The sequence below is a fragment of the Gossypium arboreum genome, chromosome 13, assembly GCF_025698485.1.
Source record: "Gossypium arboreum isolate Shixiya-1 chromosome 13, ASM2569848v2, whole genome shotgun sequence".
Taxonomy (NCBI): domain Eukaryota; kingdom Viridiplantae; phylum Streptophyta; class Magnoliopsida; order Malvales; family Malvaceae; genus Gossypium; species Gossypium arboreum.
The window spans coordinates 117,632,613-117,649,883 of record NC_069082.1 but is presented as its reverse complement, the minus strand read 5'-3'; the positions used below and the strand labels follow the sequence as shown (position 1 = coordinate 117,649,883).

General features: G+C 30.9%; 1 protein-coding gene across 1 annotated transcript; it reads right to left on the bottom strand.

Annotated features, from left to right (window-relative positions):
• Nucleotides 1–9,107: 9,107 nt before the first annotated feature.
• Nucleotides 9,108–11,473, bottom strand: LOC108463558 (benzyl alcohol O-benzoyltransferase-like). The gene is made up of 2 exons (XM_017763483.2): nt 10,917–11,473; nt 9,108–10,257 (listed from the first exon to the last, which is right to left on the bottom strand). The coding sequence occupies exons 1-2, from the start codon at nt 11,364–11,366 to the stop codon at nt 9,367–9,369; spliced, it is 1,341 nt and encodes a 446-aa protein (XP_017618972.1). The 5' UTR covers nt 11,367–11,473; the 3' UTR covers nt 9,108–9,366.
• Nucleotides 11,474–17,271: the final 5,798 nt, after the last annotated feature.

Genomic DNA, 17,271 nt, shown 5'->3' with positions numbered 1-17,271 from the left:
AAAATTTCAAAGAAAAAGCAAGAATTGAGCTCAATTGAAGTAAGAATATGCAAAATCAGTTTCAAAGGATCGTCTATGGTGTTTTTGGATGAAGAAATATGAAGAATTTGCTAGAAACTCTTTTAATTGTTTATTTATTTGTTTATTTTGTAAAATTTAAAATTTTGTCCCTAGTTCGCATTATTTCCTTACTAATTTCTATATCCCTGCCATCCAGCCTATATAATTTAGGACCAATTTCTCTTTAAATCCTTCCTATTTATTATTTGAGTTATCTAGTCACTATTTCTTTAATTAATAAGTTTTGGACATTTTTCAAATTTTTCCTTTTATTTAATTAACTATCAAAACGTTAAAATTTTCTAAAAAACTTTAATACTAACCTAATAACACTCGTAAATATTTATAAAAATATTTATTGCTCGATTTATGAAATCGAGGTCTTGTTTCTCGTTTTCAGAAATAATTAATCTAATAAATATTTCTAAAGCACAAATCACTATTTCATAGTTTTTCTAAATTCACGATTGATTCATAAACACTAAATAATAAAATTTTCAAACTCACTTGCCAGATTTTAGTGGTTCGAACCACTATTTCCGACACCATTAAAAATTGGGCTGTTACGGGTATACTGGCTGTAACACCCAACCATGAAATTGGTGGTTGGAAACCAAAAGAGTTTAAATAAACCAAGTATGATAGAGATGTAGACAACTTTTTTGTGGGAAATGAAACAATGCTTCCATACTATTGGCATTGAGATGCCACTAAGGTAAACATTGCCTTTATGTATTTTATCGATGTTGCTATTTTATGGTGGTATCATAGATGCATAGATGAGAAACATGGTGGCACCATTATTAAGACTTGGATGAAGTTCCAGTTAGAATTTAAGCAACAATTTTACCCAAAGTATGCCGAAGACGAGGCTTATGTCAAGTTGTGATGGCTTGCACAACAAGGCATTGGTTAGGAATATGTGCAAGATTTCAATGAGTTGATGCTCCAATTTTCAAATTTGATTGAGAAATAGGCCTTTTCCTTTTTCATAGATGTATTAAAGCCCTAGGCCAAGCACAAGTTGTAGCAAAGAGGTCTCCAAGAACTTACCAAAGCCATAATAGTACCAAAATCATTAATTGAACTGGATGGGAAATAAGTTAGAGAAGCATGAGTTTTCCAAGCCCAAATCAAAACCAAAGGGGAAAGATGGAGGAGATAAATATAAGCAACCTAAAATTAGAAATGGTAAGCCTCAAATAGTAAAAGCAAAGTCCATAAGCTGTGGAAGAAAAGAAAGATAAGAAGCTAGTGAAGTGCTTTCTTTGCAATGGTCCACATAAGATGAGAGGTTGTCTAAAAAAAGGCATGACTTCTAACATCAAGGGGTATGATGATCTAGGAAAAGAGCCCATGAAACTTGGCTTGAACTTAAGTACCGTTAAAGCCACAGAGTGCTGAAAGCAGAAGGGGCTGATGTTCCTAGACTATAGTAGGTAGAAAATTGGGTGCTTTTGTCAACATAAGAACATCTTATTTGCTCATATATGAAAAGACTAATTAGAAACTTGGTATCAGATTTGAGAAGACAATTGAATGGATCAAAATTGCTAATTCAAAAAGAGTTCTTACTGTGGGTGTTGCGGAATAAGTCGAGCTATATTTAGAGGTTGGGTTAGAAAGGAATCTATTGAGGTAATACATGTTGGAAAAAATCCAATTCGTAAACAAATTTCTTGTACAACCAAAAAATAAAATTTTGAAAACTGAGTTGGTTGTGATATTTATAGCAATAAACTTTTTCCTGAAATAGTACCTGTGCTTTGAGTGAGAGGGATCTTAAATGTTCCTGACTTTCAACTGAACGACCTTCTTTACTATTCTCATACCACAAACTGTCTCAAGTTTGGGCTTGGACAATTTCAAATCAAAGACAAAATAAATAAAAAAATTCTTAGTTTTAGTAGAAAAATAAATCTCTCTCCCTTATAGAAACCAGTAGAATTGTTATTATCGAAAAATAGAACTTATACTTAGAAATAAAATTTGAGTTATTTTTAGGCAGAGTAACAATATCTCAAAGTTATTTTTTAACCCTACTAGTGCCATGTATCTATTTATAAGGAGTGAAACCCTAATCAGTAGAATACAAACAATATTTATTTAATAGAAAAATAATCCCCTTGTTGAATTAGGAGAAAAGGTCGGCTTATCATAGTTATTTTACTAGGGTTGTCGCCCCTCATACTTGTATTGAGGGGGTTTTAGGCCTCTCTTGCATCAAGTCCAATTATATTTACTTCTTGGACTTTTAACCCAACATTTTATAATTTAATCCAACTCAATACATATTTTTCTATTTCCCAAAATATAAAATATTTATTAAATTAATTAATTTTCCAATTAAATAATTTTTTCAACTCAATTCTAATTCTGTTAAAGTCATGACAACTTTACCATTAAAGGATCTATGAGAAAATATATTTAATTTCTACATTCAATGGATTCACAATGACCAATTAATTTAATTCTCTTTTCGAACTTTAATTGTTTAATTAAATAATAATTTGAAAAACTTAATTTAATTCTTTGGTCATTTTCATACTTAGTGAGAAACCTCATTCATTTCTAAATGTAACCTATTTCTCTAATTTTATCCTTTCTGTCCATTTCTTTGATTCAATATGCAATTCATTTCTGGTTTCAACAAACTAGTGGAAGGACCAATTAAACATTTGTAATTAGGGCTAAAATGATTTATAATTAAGTTTCAATTTTTCTCCTATTAATTATAAACTCATTTAGTCATGAAGTTATTCCACTATAGTATCTTAACTGAGCTATCCCTAATAACATACCATTACGAAAACTACTTGATCAGTGCTCATCTAATTACCTTGTCATAAGTGTGTCACCTTTATAGTATATCCTTAATCTCTTTGGGATAAATCTATTCTCCCAATATAATCCTATTTTATCTCATGGTAACCATTACATCTTTCTTCATGAAAAGTCAATTACTTTTAGATAGTAAAGACAAATGACTCGTGGTCATATTTACTTTTCATCTATCATGTAATGCCAATGAGAGGATATCCTAGTTTGATCTTCCTTAATTTGATGCGTCAAATTAGGCTTTCTTTAGTACTTAATGAGCTTATTTTCAAGTATTTTACGAGTTTTTTATTGCTTTTTACTGATTCCTAAATTTTAGTGTTAATGATAGTTTTTCTTATATTTTACTTCTTTTGAGACCCAAATTGGAAAAACTATGCCATCGGGAATCTAATGATTGATTTGAGATTGTGTACGGAGACAACGATGGTCAAACCTTAAAGAAAACTGCATCACTAAGCCTCCATCACCTCAGGGGTGCAAGAATTCAATGAGAAACCAACCTGGAATAGTTTATCAATGATGTCACGAGTGTCGCGACACCAAGCTTGAAGTTACAATTCCCAACCTTTAAGGTCACAATACCACTGCTAATAGTTGAAGTGATGGATACAAGGCCAATGTCGAAGGTGTCGCGACATCGAGAACCCCCAAAGCCAAGATCGTTCCCACTACCTTGGATGTTGTGACACCGAAGCTTGGGTGTCACGACACCAAAGCCTGATGGTTGAAAACATGCAAGAGCTATTTTCTGTCCAAATAAACTTAAGTCACTTTTTTATTTAAAGGCATAATTTTCAATGTTAGTTTAAATGTTAGTAGACTATAAATACTACTTTATAAGCTTTTGAGAGTTGATTTTGGTGACTTATCATCTTTTTTTTACTTTCCATAGTTTTAGGTTAGGTTTTTTTTCTCCTTTTTCTTTTCTTTTCATTTTTAGATTAGGTTTTCCCTTTTCTTTTTAGAATAGATTTTTTTTTGTTGTTTACTTTCTTATTTTTGTTAAAGACTTTTGTAAATGGAGATGGATCAAACTTTTGGGTGTCATTGGTTCCACATCTAAATGAGCATTTCTTACCTTTACCTTTATGTTGTGCATATAAACTATTTGATGAAATGTCTATTTGGGTGTTAAGCTTTATTTTGTGCTAATATTGCTTATTGGTTAATTAATGAATTGATTATTGGATTAATTTTATGTCTATACTTGATTGTTTGGTTATTCTTTTATATCAAAATGCTTCATATGTTTAGGGCACCAGATTCGACAATACCACTTGATGACTATGACTTTGTTTGTTGGATTAAACTTCCTTAACCTGATCAACGCCCTTCTAGTTCATTTTGCTGATTATCCTAAATATTCACCATCAATTTGTAGTATAGTTTAGTTGTGAGGTGGATTGCAACAGCCTAATTTTCAGTGGTGTCGAAACAGTGATTCGAGATCACTAAATCCGAAAAATGAGTAGGAAATATTATTAATTTAATGAGTATAAGTTAAATGTGAAGTTAGGAAAAATTTTGAAATAGTGAATAGTGTACTAAAAATAAATATTAAAATAATTAGAATAAAAAACAAGGTATCGAGACCTCGAGAATTTTAAATCGAGCCATAAATATTTTTATAAATTTTTATGGAGTGTTAATAAATTATTATTAAAGTTTCGTCAAGAAATTTTAAAGTTCTGAGAGTTAATTGAACAAAAAGGACTAAATTGTATCAAATGCAAAATTGTGGGAGATGATTAAATAGTTTAAATGATAAAAGAAAGAGGGTTTAAAAGGAAATAGACCCAAGGTCTATTTGGGTTGGACGGCAAGGGCATGAAATCAGCAAGAAAATAAGGAGAATTAAGGGAAAAATTGGAATATTGCAAAATTTACTTAATAAAGCTAGGATTAAAGTGGAATTATCTAGATTTCTCTTTATTTTTCTGCATTCTCATCAGCAAAAAACGCCATGGAAGAGTTCCCTTAAGCTGGTTTTTCATATTTTTACTTCAAGTAAGTTCAATTCTTGATTATTTCTTGAAATTTTTGTGTTTTTGTGACTTTTACAATTAGGTCCACTTGTTGAATTCATTAATTTTTGATTCTATGAAAGAAATTGAAAGTTTCTATGAATATGTGCTGGAAGTATATGATGATTTGGCATGGCATTAGAGCTTTAAATTCTTTATATGATGATTTTATTGAAAGAATTGAATAGAAAGTGAATGTTTGGGACCTAATTGTAAAAGAGTTTGAAGTTACAGTTTTATGTGGAAATTCTGAATTTCAATAGTTATGAAATAACTTATAATGTCTAGGAAAAGTATTAATTGAGAAAATTATCTTAATTGAGGGGTTAATTGAGCAAGGACTGAATTGTATGAATAGTGAAATTTGGGGCAAAATGGACATCAACATTTTGCACTAAAACTGTTTTGGATAGTAGTTGTAGTCTAACTTTGAAAAATCACTAAAAATTTTATAAATGAAATTAGAGGATGAATAAAATTTGAAATTAAAGCTTATTGACTCTAGTTTCTTATAGAAGAAATGATGTAAGCAATGGAATTGTAAATCATGAGATATGATAAATTTTGTGAGACAAGGTCAGAATGATTTTGGGTTCCCCTGTTCTGACTTTGTAAAATCATAAACAATTGGATAAAAATAATTATGGGCTTAAATTTATATTTTTAGAATCCTGAATGAGTCTATTTTCAAGAGAAATAAATGGGAACATCATTCGAATCCTGTACGAGGAGATAATTAATTTTTAGTGAAGAAGGGTTAGAACTGTTAGATAGCAGAACAGGGGAGATTTCAATGAATAAAGTGTATTAATTGGCCAAACTAAAAATTATGAAATTTTTATGGTAAGAAGACATATGAGTCTAGTTTTTGGGAAAATTTATGGATCTTAATTTTGAGTTCTGTAGCTCAAGATAAAAATAATTTAGTGACTATGACACTGATGAATAGCTTGGATATTCACATAAGCAAATAGTGAAAATTATGTATAATGTTACTTACAAGTGTGTTATTTATACTAAGGATGTGGATGGAGAGGAGGAGGAGGAAAAATATACATATATATATGAATGACTCGTGTATAAATTGATCACATGCCTGATTATAATCGATAAGTGTTGAATTAGAAATGATATAATGTTTTATTTAGAATATTTATTATGAAACTATGATTATCGTTTTAATGCAAAAATCAAACTTCTAAGTCTATATGGCTAAATTTTAGTGATCATTTGTTAATTTTATGAATTTCATGATGTGTTATTTCATATGTATTGATGATAAAATCATGAATAATGTAAAAGCATGAAAATTGAATAAATGATCAAATTGAGCATTTCAGTTAAGTGACAAGATGAATTGAAGGAAAAGACCATGGTTAGACCATGGCAACAAGTGATAAGTGATAGCTTCAGCTACACTTATCTGATTAAGGATAAGTGAAAGTGATAAGTGATAGCTTCGGCTACACTTATTTGATCAAGGACAAATGAAAATGATAAGTGATAGCTTTGGCTACACTTATCTGATCAAGGACAAATGACAAGTAAAAAGTGGTAGCTTCGGCTACCTGATCAGTGAAAAGTGGTAGCTTCGGCTACCTGATCACCGGCTACTTGATCAGTGAAAAATGGTAGCTCCGGCTACCTGATCAGTGAATAGTGGTAGCTTCAGCTACAAGTGACAAGTGATTTCTGTGTAAGACCATATCTGGGATATGGCATCGGTGTGATATGTGTATAAGATGTAAGACCATAGTAGAGCTATCGCATTCTAGTGACAAGACCATAGCTATGCTATGGCATCAGTAATTATCAGTGAAATTCAGTGCATACTGGTACAGACCAATTCCTTAAAATATTCACTAATTTGAAGAAGTTTGGTAAGTATTACATGGAATTATGTAACATAAGGAAATACGAGTTGATGAGACATGAGCATAAAACTTGGTTGATGAATGAGTTCATTTGTGATTATATATTTTTACGCCTTGAGTGTATTATCCATATGAATTGGTATTCCAAATGAGTTAATGAGAAAACTTCTAGTATGAAATAATCTGAGTTCAAAATGAAATATCATGAAAACATACTTGAAATACATTGGTATGTCTTGTATATGCTATTTGAATTCATAAATGTGGAAAGTAAATGTATGTGGAAATATGAGATGATGATATCTGTACATGGAATTTATTGATGAATACGTACATCCAAATTTATATGATAGATTTTAGTGAACATTGAAATTGGGCTCAATAAGTGATTTGGCAATTTAAATCGTGATTGGCAGGAAGAGTTAGTGAATTGCATATTTATGAATTGTTACACATATTTGTCTGAAATATGAGGAAGTGATGGTAATTGATACATGGAAATATGAAACTATGATATATATAAAAACATGGAATATGTTTGATAAATGTGTTCATTCATAATTATGGAATTATGTACCTCATGTGTGCTATTTGCATAAAGATGATATTTCAAATACTTTGGTGAATAAAGCTTAAATATGAAATACTATGAAATCGAGACAAGTTGTTATGAAAATGTATTTAAAGTATCTGTAAGTGTTTCATGCTTCTCGGTAATGCCTCGTACTCTATTCTAACGACGGATACGGGTAGGGGGTGTCACATGTAGGAGGTGTCACATGGATGTTGGAACCAAGGTATTATCCACAATCTAGTTTGCCAAAGGTGTGTGCAAAGATGAAGTTCCCTCTTGGTAACATTGAAGTCTAATGAGCTTCAAAAACCCGTTGATGAGATCCTCAAAAAGGTGGCAAAAGTACCATAGTCTTTTACTGATGAAATGCTTGCCGAGTTGCCCAAAAAATTACCATCCAAGAGGGAGGTCGATCATAAAATTGAGATGGTGGCTAATGTTGAACTGCCAACCAAGGCACTATATCGGATCTCAATAAAATCTTGTTCAAACAAGTAGTAGAACAATAACTTGGAACAAGTGCAAACCAAGGTAATTTTTAGCTTCAAAGTACGTACCACAATTACGCTTGACAAAAGGAAGGGAAAGTTTCTAGCATCCATGAATGGTGGGAAGAGTAGAAGCAATAAGAAAGGTAGGGGAGAGAGTCGAGTCACAAAATTCCTAAAATTCTTGAAGTGCCTTAAACACGCCATATTGGGATCACCATTAATATCTTCAAACAAGAGGCAAATTCAAGCTCACCATAAGTTTTAGAGGTAAAAGCAATAAAACATTTAGTCTCTGTTTGTTTCATTGAAAATGGTTTCTGGAAAATAATTTCTAGAAAATGATATACTTTTCTAGCAAAACTAATATTTTCTGGTGTTTGGATGAACCTGTGTAAAATATTTTCTGTTGTTTAGCATATTTCTTAAAAATATTTCATAAAAGTTGTTTCTAATAAAACAAATAAATATTTGATATTTTCTTATCTTTTCATTATTTAATTAAGATTTTCTTATCTTTCCATAAAAGTTATTTGGTAGAAGTTGTTTATAATAGAAGTTTTTTATAATCAAACAAATATATAAATATACACAAGCTCCCAAACGCAAACCACTAGACCATTTACAACAAAAAAACCACGAGATAAACAATGGCTGATATCACCACCAAGCCATTAACATCCTCTCTCGATCCACTTCCACGAGAACATCTACAAATCTATTAACCTCCCGTGGTACGTGACAAAACTGCACATTACCATTACAACATCAGTGAATGCTATGCATTAATTTAAGGTCACTTTGGTGATTTTATCATTAAAGTAATCTTAAAAATGATACCGAACACTACTTTTATAGAGTTGTTGAAATAACTAAATAAATTACTCTCTTCCTTACCCTGAACTGGATGGTGTTGAAGTTGGCATGCATGCAGCATATGAACAGCCAAGGAGCAGTCCATGCAGTCCAAATTATGTGGATGAAGTATGAAGATCAAGTTGCTGTAATATTTCCAGATAAAGTACATGCAGCTACTGAAGTTGATGCTACTGTTCTATTTCGGTTTCATTTTGTTACTTTAAGTAATATTTTTTAACTTAGTTTAATTAGAACCAAGAAGGTAATGTATTTAATGCATTCGGAGCTGATAAGATTGATAGATTAGCTTACCTAATTATGCAATTTGTGATTTGCAAGTTGCAATGTGCAAGCAGTACAAGTTACAATTAAGTCTAAAAATAGTAAATATGTTAAAGCTGACCAGCTTGTGACTGGTATGTGTATAGGCATTATGCCATCTTTTATTAATTAATGAATTTCAACAGAAATTATTCAAAAAAAATACTCTCTTAATTTTTGCTTTCATAGTTCAAGCCAGATTCTGTTTGTTTGCTCAAAAAACCTCCAGACTTGAATTTCAAAGTTTTTGTCATTCTTTATCCAGATTTATTACGTTGTTACTCAAGTTCTTAACTGAGCCTCATACTTCTTCTAGATAAATTGTTTCAAAACCCTAGCAGATGGCCTTTCAACATGTTGTCCAATTCCTTCTCAAATCTTTCCATGGCCGGAGCTGGCAAACAAATAGGTACTGAAGTTCCAACTTCTCCTTTCGTACTTTTGGTTGATACGAAAAAGCTTATCACCCCAACAGCTTTTGCTGCCCCTGCAAACACTGCCTTACCCCATCCAAAATCGATGTCTTCAAATCCTATTTTTGTTAAATCAGATACAACGAAAGATCCAACAATTTTTGTGAAATTAAGTTGTTTAGCCCTAAGCACCATTAAAGCTGCCACTGATTTGGCATATTCCTTTGTCATGCTTGCTTTGGCTTGCTTCACTAGTTCCACTGTATACCCTAATGGATTATGGAGAAGATTTCTAACTGTTGTTATTGCTGCTGGAAAGACAATGACATTCCCATAATATCCCAATGGCAATGAAGGATTGAATTTGGAACGTAAGTTTCCGGTGCATAGCATGCGTACCTTTTCATTAGGGTTAAGGTTTAAAGCAATGGTTCGACAACGCCATAAGCAAGCTGTTAGGAGTTCGAACTTGGTGGTGCAATGGCAAAGGTGGAGTGGGAGGAGACTACGAAGAGTTGAAACTTCAACAGGGCCAAAGAAAAAAGAACGTTGAACCAAGTTATCCAATGGCCAAGAGATGGCGGTAGGTTCTACTTCATCATACTCATGGTGATAGAATATGACTCGAGGTGGATCTCCAGCATCTAAGAGATGTCTTTCCCAAATGGGTGAGATGAAGCATGAAGTTGCACCTCGTGCCATTTCGCTTATGGTAGACATGAATTGTTTTAGGCCTATGCCATCACATATTACATGGTTAAAGCGGATAGCAAAAATGAAACTACCGCATTTTAGTCGCGTTACCTGTTAAAAAGTAAATTAATAAACTAAATAAATTAATATTTTAAAGATTAAATCATGTTGAGTAACTTGTGAAGAAAGAAAAATGAATGTGATGAATACTTAGATGGTTTTTAGACGCAAATTTGGATGGTACCATAAGAAATAACTACTCAAACATATACCCCTATACCTCATTTAATCAAGATTTTTTTTAGGTATTATAGACTTTGATACTTTTAGAACAAGCAAAAGCTAATTGAATCTTTTTAAAAAGATGAAAAATGAACAGGCTAAGATAAAAAAAACAACAATGTAGATGGATAAAGGTTTATAGATTCTTTTAGTTTTTAATATAAGAATTATTTAGCCTAAAATGCCTTGTTTTGATAAATAAGTTTAAGAGTAAAAGTTATTTTAAACTACCGAAAAGTTGAAATTTGTCATAAAAAATAAGTATTCTCACCATCAAGTACAAGAATCAAATTACTCCACTCTCCACTTTTATGGGTATATTTGATGTTTTTTTTCTTGGTGATAAAAGGTATATTGGATTTAAAATCGTGAAAATGTGAGTATTTCCAACTAATTTTGCTTCGATTAGTTATTAGTATAATAATTTTTTAATATATATTACAATAATTAAATATAAAATAAAAAATAGTTAGTGGGTTATTCATTACCTGAATTAACAATAGTGGACAATTAAGCATCCGTTCAGAGTCAGGAACATCGTAAAGGAGCTCATCAAAGCAAGGGAATGGTGGGTGAAGTGCATTGCCAAATTGTTCAAGAGTAACATCGGCATCGGCTTTTATAAACATCACACCCTCACCGGTGCAATCCACTATGAGCTTACCATTAGGCCCTTCCCTTAATCTACCTGCAAATGGATAATAAAACACTAAGGCATTTGCAAGTGCCTCCCTAATAACCTCGGCTGGATCTTTTCCTTGCATGGAAGGATTGTACTCATAAAATTGGATAAATGGAACTTGGAAGCGAAGAGCCGCTTGATCATCAATGTCAGATAGAAGTTTATGTTCATGTGGTGTGGGCTTGGTTGGAGCCACAAGTTCGGGTTTGCATCGTTGGACAGAGAATACAAGAGGAATGCTAGAAGCTATTGCCATGGCACCTAGAAATCTATGGACATACCAAGTATTTGTGGTTCTGTGAAAATGATTTTATAGTAGGAAACGAATCCAGAAGGATCGGCTTAATTGTCATGTTTAGTTGTCAAATTTAAGGTTTAGGGATAGAAGTCAAATTTAGAGTTGTCATGTTACGCAATGAATGAAGAAAAAGAAATTGCAGGAAAAAACAAAAAAATAGTACTAACAATTTATTTATTACCTGCATCGGCTTAATTGATTGATGCATATATGAACCATTTTATGCTTTATTTGGAGATAAGTATGTAAGATCTCAACGATATAAAGAAATAATGGTTAAGGTAATTTGTTCATACTCCAATATCAAGGTTTAGGTTTGTTGATGTATTTATACAAAAAAAAATAATTTGAGATATGACATTAACACAACATAAAAAAAAAATTTACCCTCACAAAATTTAAAAATAACTTATATGATTGAATTTAGTAAAATGTATATAAAATAAATTATTCATACATCAAGATTATATAAAATTATAAGTATTTTTTTTAAGAGAACAAGTTTAAACAATACAAGTAAATTTAATCATTAAAAAGTAAACATCAAACATAATCTAGACAAGAATAACTCTAAACAAGACTCATATGTGATGGAGTTTAAGGTGAGTTAAATTTAGACAAAGCTTACTCCTGATTTAGGGTGAGATTTGCAGACGAGCGCTAAAGACTCTAAAGTTTCAATCTTATCAAATTTTTTTGAAGACAATGATAATTTAGACTCAATTTATTTTAAATAAAATGAATACCCAATTAATAGGTCACAACTTAAAATTATCTTTAACCTTATCATTCTAACCAAAACGTATTTGACAAAAATATATTACTTTTTTTAAGTAAAAAACTGTCACGACTATAGCATAAACACAAGCATGAAATGAATATTTTTTTCTCTCTCTCCTTACTTTCCTCTATATTTATTTTTATTTTTATTTTTCTTTCTTTATAAAAATAAAAATAAATTAAATTAAAGGAAATATACAATGCCCTTATCAGCTACTTAAATCTTCTTAATCCCAAAGATGCCTTGTCGCAAAGTCAGATACTCTAAAATTGAAATAAAATCATCTAATATATATAGGTATAAATTTTGTGAAGGAGATGCTTGACACTAAGGACCATTTGGATCCCCATCATTGGATGCCATTTTATGACCCCAAAATCAGGTTTCAGTATGATAATGTGGACTCAATCAAGTAAATGGATGCCATTTTATGAAAATGAAGTGAGTGCATGACTTTTGAATTATAGTTGCACTTTATGAAAATGAAGTGGGAATGCATGACTTTTGAATTATAGTTGATTATAGGGTTTAGCGTTGGATTGAATTGAATTAAATAAAAAAATTTGAGTTAATGAGTTAACGAATTATATTTTATCATTTTAATTCAATTCGAAAATTTCTCGAATCGAGTTGAGTGAGATGAAATTTGAATCGAATCAAATCAAATATATTTGTTCGAGCTAAATTAAAAAAAAAATTAGGTCCTTGTAATCACTGTCACCTACCATAATCAAATTTGTTATTAACTGTCATCTCCTTATAATTTATTTATTAATATTTTATATACGGGTTAACTTTTTACTTGCTTAGTTGCTTCAATTATCTTTTGATTCTTGTCACTAAATATTTTGAAATAAGAAAATATATTCTTGTAAAAATGTGATTTTTAATAAAAATTAACTTAAAGATAAAATGTGAAATTGATATCAACATAAAATTTTAACACGAATATTTTATGTTCAATAATTCAATTTTAGCAAAAATTTATAAAAATTCAATATGATAAAACAATTCGATAATATAAAAAATACAAAATGTGAAATTTAATTTAATAATATAAATAGTAGATATAAATAATTTTATTATTATTATTTAGGTTTAGGAATTTTTTGGATTATTTTAATTTTTATTTGAGGGTAAAGGGTGAGAATTAAAAGTTTAGGGAGGACGTAAAAATTTTGAAAGTTGAGAGAGTAATTTTTGGGGAGAATAAATGGGAGGAGAAAATTTTGGGAGAAAAATATTCAAAAGGGGGGTGGGGTGGGGAATGAGTTTGGGGTAGAAGGGGATAGGATGGGAGGGGAGCAAAAGTTCGGGGGGGGGGGGGGGGAAAGTAGGAGGGAGTAAAAGTTTTAGAGGAAAATGAAGAGGTTTAGGAGTTTAGGGTAATAATATAAATTATTATAGCTTAATATTCTGTTTATTCGAATTGTTCGAGTTATTCGAATTCGAAAATTAAGCTCGATTCAAACTTAAAATTCAAAAAAAATTCAAGTTGACTTGAATAACTCGATTCGTTTAACTCCAATTTAATTTTTTTTAGATTTTTTCAAATCAAATCGACTTTTACTCACAATTAATTGATTATCTTATTAATAAGAAAAAGAAAACATTGAAAATCCAAAAATAAAATTGTCTACCTTACAAAATGATTTTATCAATAATGCAAAAAATATATATATTATTTTTATTAACGATAACCTCCACCATGATAACACATGGCACCACCATAGTCATAGGGATGCACAAACAGCCAACAACTGACAAATGTGAGAACACCACAAATCAAATACCTGTCCACTATAATACCACCAGAAGAAACTTCTGATTTCAGACTAAAACTCCTCATGGCCAAGTATCTGTCCAACATCCGTCTAAAAAAAAAAAATATTGGACAAAAATACAAAGGGTTCTTAGTCAAATTAAAAGTCTTTTTCTTAGATAATTAGGTAAAATTTCTTTTGGCCAGGGCTATTATTATATTGTAAAAATATTATATTAATTAAATATATTAAATAATAAGTATTTATTAAATCACTAATTTAATAACAATTAAATTCATTATCCAAAATCTAAAAAAATTACTTAACTAAATAATCAAACACAAAATATAAAATTTTAAAATTATATTTAATACAATAAAATATTTATTATATTTATTTGTGTTTTTAATATAAATACTTTTTAATGTGTTAGAAAACTTTTATTTTACTATTTTTAATGCATTTAGTAAATTATACTTTTTAAATTATTTCTAGATAAAAATTAATCTAAAAGAACTAAATATGGGTAAACTAGGTCGAGCCCAAGTTTATCTTACTTAAATTGTGTCAAGCTTATGAAAAAGTAAACCCTTTTTCGAGTTGAACCAACCCAAACTTGAAAATTTTATCTAAATACCTTACATGGACCTATCCCTGCTCCAAGTCTTAAGCACCTCTAGTCTAGACCAACTAAATCAAAACCTTCTAAGACAGTCAGATGCAAAAAGTAAGATATGAATTCCCCACCACAAGTCCTTCATCACCTACACCTTACTGTCATACAAAAAAAATTGCCCTATTTATGAAAAGAAATAAGCAATAATATGGTGTTCTAATTTCTAACATATTGTATCAATATCTTGATTATTGGTATCATTGATGCTAAGATAATGTTGTGGTGATTCATGATGGTTCACATGAAGAACGAAGATCAATACATAAGTTAAGGTGAATAGAATATAGGTGTTAGAAGAATATTAGAGAGAGGACGATAGTAGGGAAGAGTTAAAGGTTTAGTTCGGGGAGGAGGTGTTCTAGCCTCTTTTCTTGAGATCTGAAGGCCTTTAAAGAGGTCATTCCTAATAGTTCTCGAGTGCCACGTCTCTTACTCATATGTTTCCATAGCCATGCTATGATCTTACACATGTAATCCCATGTTTATTGTCCTGACGGACTTAATATGTTACCATAACCGAGCTATGGTCTTACACATTAAACCTCTTCCGTGGTGTAATCCCGAAAAACCTATAAACTGCCATTGCGGTGTCACTCCATAGAGTCAATAGACCGTCGTCACATTGTCACTTTAACAAGCTAATTGATATCATTTCGCGATGCCTCCCAATCTCCTTTAAATCCCCATTTTAGTCCATCCATTCCTCCTCTTCACTAAGTATTCCTATCTTTAACTACCCGGTCACGGTACGTCCCTCCGTACCCTACATATCATATACATAACAAGCATGTCACATATACAATTGTATTTATATCATTAGCATGTAGTATGCCACCCATTAATATTTCAATTAATAACTAAATAAGCATCTAGTATGTGTCCATTCAAGCATACTCAATTACCAAGTTCATACACAACTACTGGTTCAGACAACACAAAATAAACATAGATACATATCAATCAGTAGTTCAATATCATTGAACACCCGGATATGGAGCATAAAAACTCACATTGCTTCCTCAATCCTAGTAAGCTTAGCTTGTCCAACCGCTAGAGCCTTTTTTATCCTAGCAGTTAAGCATGACAACCATTAATTAATTAATCCGAAGGTATTCAACCCTAAACCCAAAACCTAGTTTACAGAAACTTTTTAAGAGTTCAAGCACTCCTTCCTCAAAATCTCGAGCACAATAAGGTTAAAAGCTTACAAGTTTCTCAATTTATCTACTTCCAAATCTACTTCTCACGACATCAAATCCATGTAGAGCTCTCCTAAGTCCTCTTCTCATTCGAAATAGCTGAAGAAGACAATACAAAATTGGGGAGGATTTCCTTTTCAAGAATGTTCACTTTTCACCTATATATACAACTCTCATACACAGTCTCGTAATCTCTTCTAGCTAATCACCTATAATTATTATGTCTCCCACTTTTGGCACCAACCGGTTTCATCCTAACCAAACCAGAATTGAAATTTAATTATTTGCCCAGTAGACACCAAAATTTCCCGGTAGTGTCCGCCAACTCTTTACTTTGTTCAATTAATACCTAAAACTCTTTTAAATCTGAGTCCTTAAGGAAATTTGGGCGTGACAGTTTTGGAACCCCATTTTTCGGTAATCAAGTCAGTAAATATTATTATTTAATATTTAAGAGTCTATTTTAGTATTATATTGAATTTTGGTACTATAATTTATTTAAATAAATATTTAATTAAGGTATAAGGACTAAATCATAAAATTTAATCTCTATAGTTTTTTAAGTTGTCAAGAGACCAATTAAGCAATTAGATAGAAGCTTAGTTATGTTTGGTGGATGATAATGTTTTTATGCATATTAAAAGTGTTAAACATGATTAATAATTGATTAATTAAGGTTTAAACCAAAAGATCTTAATATTTACAATTTTACCAAGCTATATAAGTTAATTTATGAGAAAAAATCATCATCTTCCATCCATTTTCATCTCCATTGTTGTCCAAAGGAGAAAAGAAGGGTTTTTTATTTTTTTATTTTTCAAGTTTTATTCTTCAAATTGGTAAGTGATTTCAAGTCCATTTCTTGTAATTTTTATGTTTTTGATATCACGGGAGCTTAATTTAGCTAGCCTAGGAACTATTTTGTAAAACTGTTAAAGTTCATAAAAGTTTTCATTGTTGAATCTTGAAGCTTTTGGTACTAAATTGAGAAATTTTGAGCTTAGATATGAAAAAAGACTAATTTGTAAAGTAAAAGTTGTTAATTTTGCACATAAGGACTAAAGTGTAAATATTTTGAAATTGAGATTAAATTTCTATAATTTTAGATATTATAGGGCTGTAGAAGGATGAAATTGAGATTGGTTTCGAAATCAAAGGTCAAATTTGAAAGATATGTGAAATTCAATTTTAAGAACTAAATTGAATAAAATACAAAACTTAAAGGAATGTAACACCCCGAACCCGGCCTAGACGTTACAACTGAATCTGGCGATGTCACATTGAATGGACTTCAAAAATGAGTTTTTTGAATTAAAATCGTTCCAGTTAGTTAGCTTTTATCTTAGTTCAGAGTAAAATGCATGTTCCTTGTTATGTCTAAAAATCGTATCTTTTTAGCGGAAGCTTTAGAAACATTTATTTTTGGAAAACCGTTTGTATTGAA

Coding starts and splice junctions, on each gene's coding strand:
- LOC108463558 (XM_017763483.2), bottom strand. CDS start 11,366: ATGGCAATAGCTTCTAGCATTCCTCTTGTATTCTCTGTCCAACGATGC. Junction 10,258..10,916: donor GTCCACTATTGTTAATTCAG/GTAATGAATAAC, acceptor ACTTTTTAACAG/GTAACGCGACTAAAATGCGG.